Source organism: Nicotiana tabacum, chromosome 1, assembly GCF_000715075.1.
Source record: "Nicotiana tabacum cultivar K326 chromosome 1, ASM71507v2, whole genome shotgun sequence".
NCBI lineage: Eukaryota > Viridiplantae > Streptophyta > Magnoliopsida > Solanales > Solanaceae > Nicotiana > Nicotiana tabacum.
Window position 1 is genome coordinate 186,018,375 of NC_134080.1, and position 9,067 is coordinate 186,027,441.

At 37.0% G+C, this 9,067-nt stretch overlaps 1 protein-coding gene across 1 annotated transcript; it reads right to left on the bottom strand.

Moving 5' to 3' along the window:
• Positions 1–8,279: 8,279 nt before the first annotated feature.
• LOC142164402 (uncharacterized) lies at positions 8,280–8,651 on the bottom strand. Its single transcript, XM_075222377.1, has one exon. The coding sequence runs from the start codon at positions 8,649–8,651 to the stop codon at positions 8,280–8,282; it is 372 nt and encodes a 123-aa protein (XP_075078478.1).
• Between the last annotated feature and the right edge of the window lie 416 nt (positions 8,652–9,067).

The following is a 9,067-nucleotide window of genomic DNA, read 5'->3' on the forward strand; positions in this document are numbered from 1 at the left end:
GATGTATACCTGTTGATACATATATACCAATTTGAAAGGTCATGTTTAATACTGGGATGTATATATATATTCTCACATAAAGGGGTCATGTTTAATACTGAGATGTATAACCTGTTGATACATATATCCATGGTTTCTATATTTCTCAGATTTATTTCTTTTCTGTGTTGATAACTTTCAAGTTTATCTTCATAGAATTCAATTTCATTTTCTATAGTTAATAAAGCTTTATTACGCAATCTATTATATCTAATTATGTCTTTGCAGGTTTTAATATTGTGTTTAACACAATCTATTTTTCTATTTATGTTACTGAGGGTTTTAAGAAGTTTCCATTTCTGGGTGTTATAGAATCTTATATAATGAAAAGTGTTATGTTTCATTTATAAACAGATTTTATTAACTTGATATGTGATCGTTAATCTGAATATAAATCAAGTTCATATAGATCTAATATATCTATTTCTTGTGATACAATTAGTTTTGTAAATGCTTGTTCCATTACATATATTATTTCAAAAGTAACTAAAATATCATAAATTTTTCTTTTAACATCGTTATTAAGTCTGTTAAAGATATATAATATAAGTATTTTGTACTCAATATTTTCTTCTAATAAATACGTGTGGTTGTGGTTGTTCATTCAGATTTACTATTTATCCTTATCATGCCTGTTGATACATATATCCATGGTTTCTATATTTCTCAGATTTATTTCTTTTCTGTGTTGATAACTTTCAAGTTTATCTTCATAGAATTCAATTTCATTTTCTATAGTTAATAAAGCTTTATTACGCAATCTATTATATCTAATTATGTCTTTGCAGGTTTTAATATTGTGTTTAACACAATCTATTTTTCTATTTATGTTACTGAGGGTTTTAAGAAGTTTCTATCAAACATGATCAAACTCAAAATTAAAATATTCCTATAGTCCATTGACTGCTAACAGTCCGTAAATTTACAACATGCTCCTAAATACAACTATGTATCTAAAGGAAAAGAAATAAATTTCTTAAGACAAAGGGTAACATTCTTTATAACTTCGAGACCTTCAGTTGTTACAATGCCCTTTAAACAAGCTTCAGATTGCAAGAAATCAGCTATAGAGCTGTTTCTTACAAACCAGCATTCAATTCCAGCTCTGAGGTTTCCTTACCTCATTGCCACTCAAATACAAACAACAAAAATAAAATGCAGGTTTCAGTATTTATGGGAAATCCATTTAACAGTGCATTATCAACTAAATAGCAAGACAATGACTAGATAGATGTATCTTGTAACGGTATGTTAATACAAAAGAAGTTATTTTTTACAAGAAAGAATTCTAGAATTTTATCAAAAACAACAGCATTCATTGAACACAAACAGAGATGAATAAAAGACAAGTGTTGAGATTAGGAATAGCACATATACTTTAGTTCACACCAAATCTCATTCACAACCAATTCTGGATAAAGAGTTACATACCTAGATTCAAGAGACAGCAAATGAAAGACCATGTAAAGGTCAAAAACTAGAAAAATGGAGCTCAGCAATCCAGAACTAACTAATACAACAAGAAATCAGCCCAGAAATTTAAGGAACCAACCCTTAGACTTCTCAAAAATCATATTATTCAGAGAAAAACCAGCCCAGAACTCTAACTAGAAGACTGATGTTTTAGCCGGCAAGTTTCAAGGAATTTTTCCTCTTTTGTTTTCAAAGCTTTTTTAGGTGCAGATATGCTGATGAATGTGTGTGAGAATGAGTGAATAGCTTTCCTTTTATATGGTATTTCCAAAATAGCATCAAAAGAACCCTAAATTCCTTAGATAGTACAACGTATTTTGACAAAGAATAATGGACAGTTGTCCAGTTTTCAGCATCTCTTTAACAAATTTTGGATAACTGTCCCTTCTACAACCTTCCCTCTTCTAGATATTTATTTTCTAAAGTTCCTGAAGTCCTCTTAAGTTTTTTTTTAGGTTAAATTAGACCCCAACAAGTCTATAATGATTTACAAATCATGGCATACAGAGACAAAGCCAAAAAGGAATCAGAATCCAAATCAAAATGACAAACAGAATTGAGATGGTGCAATTTAAACCTAAAGATTGTCGTAATCAGTTTGCAAATCAAAATAAATTAATCAACTAAACTACTTTTTCTATCAACTAACTAGAAATAGACCAAGCAACTTGTTAATTATCATTTGGAATCTGACTGAAACTAATCTGATTATTCTAAGCTAAACACTGCATCTAAAACAGGGAATACAAAAGAGAAACAACCACAAAAATGGAAAAACAGATATAATCATGCAATAAAAATCTAAGAACTAACCTTAATTAGTCTAAACTTGATGCGGCTAAACAAAATATGCAATCAAAACTAACTTTCAGATAATTCAAACTAATCACCAAATTCAGCATGTTTCAACAATTTTCAGCTTTAAACTAACAGTGAACTCAACATACTAATCAATCTAAGCACATAGTCAAATAGAAAGAAACGAGGAAGAAAGAACGAAAGTATACCTAACGGGATTAAAAAGACTCTGGAAAAACAGAATAGCTTCGAAATAGGTCCAAAAATACATTAATCAATCATTCTTGTTGAGAATGATCAATTAACGTAAGTTTTAAACCCAAATCAAGTTTTGAAACTCGAAAGAAACTGAAGAAAAGTTGGCAAAGCGGGTAAACTAGGGTTTCTAATTTTCAGATTTGGGATTAGATGAATTTGACGGGGATTTTTGGGAAATCAAGGGTAGGACAGTGGTGAGGGAAGGTTGAGGGTCCTATGGTGTGAATTTGGGGTTGTTTGGGCGACTTAGGGTGTTTGGGTTCAAATTTCAGATCTGAAATTGATGGATTTGGGTGGTGATTTAGAGGGAGCTGGTGATGGATTAGTATTTAAGGGGCAGTAAGGAGTGTGGGGGGTGAATTTGGGGTTGTTTAGTGATGCTCCGCCACCTTAGGGAAATTTCCGGGCGGCGGAGAAGGCGGAGATGACGAGGGGTTACAAGGCAGCTAGGGCTTGTTGTTTGAGAGCTTGAGAGATGAAATGAGAGGTTTCTATGGTCTTGGGGGGGGGGGGGTCGGACAGTTTTAAGGGGATTAAGTGACCAATTTTGAGCTATTGGATCAAAAGAATCCAACGATTGTGATTGAAAGACGGGGAAGCGGGGTCATTCTTGTTATTAATGGAAACAGACCGGGTGGACTAGACTTTGGACCTGGGTTTGAACGTGTATATGGAATTGAGCCACCAATTTTGATTTTTGGGTGGCCCAAATAGCTTTCAGCCTTTTCTTTTGGTTTTTCTTTCTTTTCTCTTTCTTTTTCTTTAATTTTAAAAATCCTAACTAAATTAATTAAATTCTAAATTTAATCCTAAATTAATCTAAGTTATAAAATCTAGCTAATTATCTATTTGGAATATTTATAAAATTAATTAATCCTAAATTAACGAAGGGATAATTACTAATCTAGCATTAAAGCTAAAAAATGTAAAATGAATGATATTTTTTGTCATTTTATTTTAATAATTCAATTTATTAAACAATTACTCCTAAAATAGGAACATAAAATCTAATGTGCAATGCATGGTATTTTTGATATTGTTTTTATGATTTTAACAACATTAAACGTGCACAAAATGCAAACGATTAATAAAATCCTACAAAAATCCTATAAAAATGCAAACAATTTGGGAAAAATCTATTTTCTTTAATTTTGTAGGAGTATTTCTAATAGGGCAAAAATTACATGCTCACAGCTGGCCCTTTTTCCTCGAAAACACAAAGAGTTTTGGGGCAAAGATAAAATGTGCAACTATGAGCGATTTTTACCCGTCTGGATACTCCGTATGAAGCATTTTTTGGGGAAAAATCTGACTGAACCTTGTTTCGGAGGTTGCCTACATATCCTTGGCTATAAAGGAATCAGGTCAGCGTAGTTCTAGAAGTTTTGGTAGCTGGGACTACCGAGAAACTGTGATTTCACTGTTACTGTTCCTGTTTCTGCTTGCTGAGCTCCTTATTACACCAAAATGAAAGATGAAAAGCTAAACTAGCTAAGCCTATCAACTACGAGTTACAAGATTCATATCCATAAACCTTCTAAAGCTTGATCTTGAGTCTTGGCTGGTTCTTCCTGCAGACTCTGATCTGAATCTTCATGCTCGTTAGCTGCAACCACTGGTTCATTCTTTTTCAGCTTTTCGGATCAAGGCGGGACATGCAAAACTTGTGACTTCAATCATATCTTGAGCAGTCCGCATCTTTTCTCTGCTTCTACACATAGAGTTCAACTTCTTTTCTTATTTTTCTTTTCTTTTATTTGGATTAAGACTTCTTCTTTTGGTCATCTCAAACCTCGTGCCTTATGGTAAATACATGTTCAGGCACAAAAACAAACAAACAAATGAACGAAATTTTCTACCCCAGTTTTCACTAGGAAAATTTTGTGAGTTATTGCAACAAAAATCCAAACTATTTCTTTATTGAAAGCAATAAAATCAGGATTGTGTATCCATGAGAAAAAGAGATTATAGAGTGGAGACCCTATATCTAAAATGAAATCAGATGGGGATCAGAGGCCCTACGTTGGAAATATCACCAGGTTATGCTGGAATCAACTAGGGAGTGAGACCTTGTGCCGAAAAAAATTAGCAGGTTATGCTGGCAAAGCTAGGAAGTGGGACCCTATGTTGCAAGAGATTACCAGGTTATGCTGGCATTAGCTAGGGAGTGGGACCCTATGTTGGAAAAGATTACTAAGTTATGCTGGAAAAATCATCGGGTTATGCCGGAAAAGTCATCGGGTTATGCCGGGAAAGTCATCGGGTTATGCCGGGAAAGTCATTAGGTTATGCCGGAAAAGTCCTCGGGTTATGTCAAGAAAGTAATCGGGATATGCAATAAAAGTCCTCGGGTTATGCTGGAAAAGTCATTCGGTTATGCCGGAAAGGTCCTCGGGTTATGCCGGGAAAGTCATCGGGTTATTACGGAAAAGTCCTCGGGTAATGCTTGGAAAGTCATCGGGTTATGCCGAAAAGGTCCTCGGGTTATGACGAAAAAGTCATCGGGGTATGCCGAAAAATTCCTTGGGTTATGCCGGGAAAGTCATCGGGTTATGCCAAAAAGGTCCTCGGGTTATGCCAGGAAAGTCATCGGGTTATGCCGAAAAAGTCCTCGGGTTATTACGGGAAAGTCATCGGGTTATGTCGAAAAAGTCCTCGAGTTATGCCGGGAAAGTCATCGGGTTATGCCAGGAAAGCCATCGGGTTATGCCGGAAAGGTCCTCGGGTTATGCCAGGATAGTCATCGGGTTCTGCCGGAAAGGTCCTCGGGTTATGCCGGAAAATTCATCGGGTTATGCCGGAAAGGTCTTCGGGTTATGCCGGAAAAGTCATTGGGTTATGCCGGAAATGTCCTCGGGTTATGCCAGGATCCACTAGGGGTGGGACCCTATGTTTGAAAGATTACCAGGTTATGCTCGCATCGACTAGGGAATGGGACCCTATGTTGGGAATGACGTAACTAGAGATTGGAGACCCTGTGCTACCATGGTTTTGAATTTTTCTTCTTCTTCTTCTTCTTCTTTTTCTTCTTTTTTCATATCACTTTTAGCATTTTTTTATCTTAGAAAAAATGAATAAAAATGCAGGAAAGAATTTGGAGGAGACTTCCCTTTTTGGGTTGTTGGTGCAAAGTTGTTTCTAGCCGTTGCGCAGTTTCTTTTTGGTTGCACCTGCTTTTTGCAAGGTTGCTTTGTCTTGCACATGTTTTCCTATTTTTCAAACAAATAACAATTTGTCAGTTTGAAATGGTAGTTGGTTTTGTGGCCTTGATTGTTTCAATCACATGGTCTTGGCCCAGCTCTTTCAATAAAAATCTTCATTACTCGCTGGGATCTTGACTTTCCAAAATTCCACATGATGGTTAACTCGTGTGGGTCTTGGCCTTTTCATCTTATTTTGCCTTTATGGGCACTTGACTTTGATTTCTTTTCCTTTCAAGAGTTTTTGACTCTGGAGCATCGGTCATCATGGCCAGTCGAGGTCGACTTGACGCACCTGCTAACTGGGTGCTTTTCTTTAATTTTAGCTCTCTGTTAGTCAAAACCATGTAAAACTAATCTTGTCATCTTTTCTATTTATTAGTTTCAGAGGAGAATTAGACCGAACGGGATTTAAAGAAAAGTAAACAATGGACAGGAAAATGAATTTAAATGAGAAGTATGCTTTTCGGGGAAAGGAAAGTAGGACTTATCTGGGGTGCATGCAGACTTCAATAGACATAACATGCTTCTTGGACTGGATACCCGATCTGTGCAAACCATCCAACTCTCATAAACCCATCATGACCCATATCTCAAAACCAAGAGACCTTGCTAGGACTCTATTAGTGTCGATGGTTGTAAGGGATCCCTTTTTCGATCAGTGGTGCCCTTTGTGGGTTTTCACCAACTGACCTCTCTTATTTCTCTTCTTACCGTCGTCTTATAGTGCTTTTTGCGAGTTTTCACTAACAAGACTCTCTCATTTTTAATTTCTCTGCTTACCATCGCCCTATGGTGCTCGTGTGGGTTTTCACCAATAAAACTCTCATCTTATTTCTTTCATTTAACTGTATCAGATCCAAATAAACACATCCTCCAATTTTGAACATCTTTACTAATCGATCGGAAGGGCTTGAACATGATTTGGGGTAAAAAGAGTTTGGATTGAATTACAACTTTGGAACCTTTCACGCGAACCATCATTGAACCATTATAACCTCTGCCACAGTTTCACTTTTGGGGAAATGCGGATTTTTGTTTTGGTATGATTGAATCCCAGAGAATGGTTGCGTACGTATCCTTTCGGAATGAAATCGAACGTAGTTCAAGGAATTTTTTTTATTTTCTTATTATTTTTTGTTGTTTTTTTTGTTTTCTCTCTTTCTTTTTTTTAAAAAACATTTTCGGGTTGCAAAAAGGGTAATCAAAGAAAGATAGCCGGCTCAAAGGGTTTGTAAAGGGTTAACAGTGTTTGGGTAGCGAGAATGAAAGCCTTCGTCATCCCAATCAGAGAATATCAATACCGCAGAAGGGTTAAACGTAATACCTTTTTACTGCGTCCGTATTGACAACTGTTTCAGTGTTATTTCCTTTAGTGTCTCCCAAGTACAATGCCCTTTTTGGCAACAATTTTCTTATAATGTACGGACCTTTCCAATTTGGATCGAATTTTCCTTTTGCCTCCTTATGATATGGGAGAATACGCTTCAAGACGAGTTGCCCCACTTCAAAGTTCCTAGGCCGCACTTTCTTGGTGTAGGCACAAGCCATTCTTTGTTGATACAAATGCCCGTGGCAAACTGCGAAAATCCATATTTCATCAATCAGGGTTAACTGTTCTAGACGGGTCTTGACCCATTCATTGTCCTCAATCTCAGCTTCAACGATAATTCGAAGAGATGGAATTTCAACTTCTGTGGGTATTACGGCTTCAGTGCCATAAACCAATAGATATGGTGTTGCCCCAACTGAGCTGTGCATGGTTGTGGGATATCTCAACAATGCAAAAGGCAACTTTTTATGTCATTGTCTAGAACTTTGGATCATTTTCCTGAGGATCTTCTTAATATTTTTGTTCGTTGTCTCAACAACACAATTAGCTTTGGGCCGATAAGGGGTAGAATTCCGATGCGTGATCTTAAATTATTCGCATATCTCCCTCATCAAATGACTATTCAAGTTTTTAGCATTGTCCGTAATGATAGTCTTAGGAATACCAAAATGACAGATAATATTGGAATGCACGAAGTCCACCACTGCTTTCTTGGTGACGGCTTTGAGAGTGTCTGCCTCAACCTACTTTGTTAAATAGTCAATGGCCACTAAGATGAATCTGTGCCCATTTGAAGCTTTTGGCTCGATTGGCCCAATGACATCCATACCCCAAGCAACGAACGACCATGTAACCGGCATATGATGCAATTCTGAAGGTGGTGCATGAATTAGCTCAACATGTACCTGACATTGATGACACTTTTGAACAAAACTGAAGCAATCCTCTTCCATGGTCATCCAGTAATAACCTGCCCGAAGGATTTTCTTTTCAAGGACGTACCCATTTATATGGGGTCCACATACTCCCGCACGCACCTCATTCATGATTTTTCCATCCTCTTGGGCATTCACGTATCTCAAAAGGTTCAAATCTGGAGTATTTTTATACAAGACTTCTCCACTCAAGTAGAAATTACTGGCGAGCCTTCTAATGGTTCTCTTTTGGTCTCTACTGGCTTACTCGGGATATTCCTTTGTTTTCAAGAATCTTATGATATCATGATACCATGGCTGAACATCTGGTATCATCTCAACTATATTGCAGTAACCATGTCTTTCTTGGATTTGGATTTCTAGTTGGTCAATGTGGACATTGACTGGATACAACAGCACTGAGGCCAAAATGGCTAGTCCATCGCCTAACTCATTGTGAAAACGAGGAATGTACCTGAATTTGACGGATTTGAACCGGTTGCTAAGATCTTCTACATGTTGCCTGTATGGGATAAGCTTGATATAGCGGGTTTCCCATTCTCCTTGAGCTTGTCGAATAATGAAGTCAGAATCTCCTATGATTAACAATTCTTCTACATCTATGTTAACTACCATATTCATGCCCATAATGCATGCTTCATACTCAACAGTGTTGTTTCTACAAAAGTATCGAAGCCGGCTATGGCCGGATAGTGTTGACCAGTGGACAAAATCTAAATTACTCCAATCCCAACACCTTTTGCATTGACAGCTCCGTCGAAGAACATTTTCCAAGCATTGGTATCTTCTAGAATTAGCTCAACTGAATTAACCTCCTCGTCGGGAAAGTAAGTACTCAAGGGTTGATATTCCTCATCAACAAGATTCTTAGCTAGGTGATCCGCCAAGGCTTGAGCTTTCATTGCCGCGCGAGTGACATAGACTATGTCAAACTCGGTGAGCAGGATTTGCCATTTTGCTAACCTTCCTGTGGGCATTGGTTTTTGGAATATGTACTTCAAAGGATCCAGCCTGGTTATGAGATAGGTGGT

What these genes read in the sequence shown, in the direction of transcription:
- LOC142164402 (XM_075222377.1), bottom strand. Translation starts at nt 8,651, where the DNA reads ATGGTAGTTAACATAGATGTAGAAGAATTGTTAATCATAGGAGATTCT.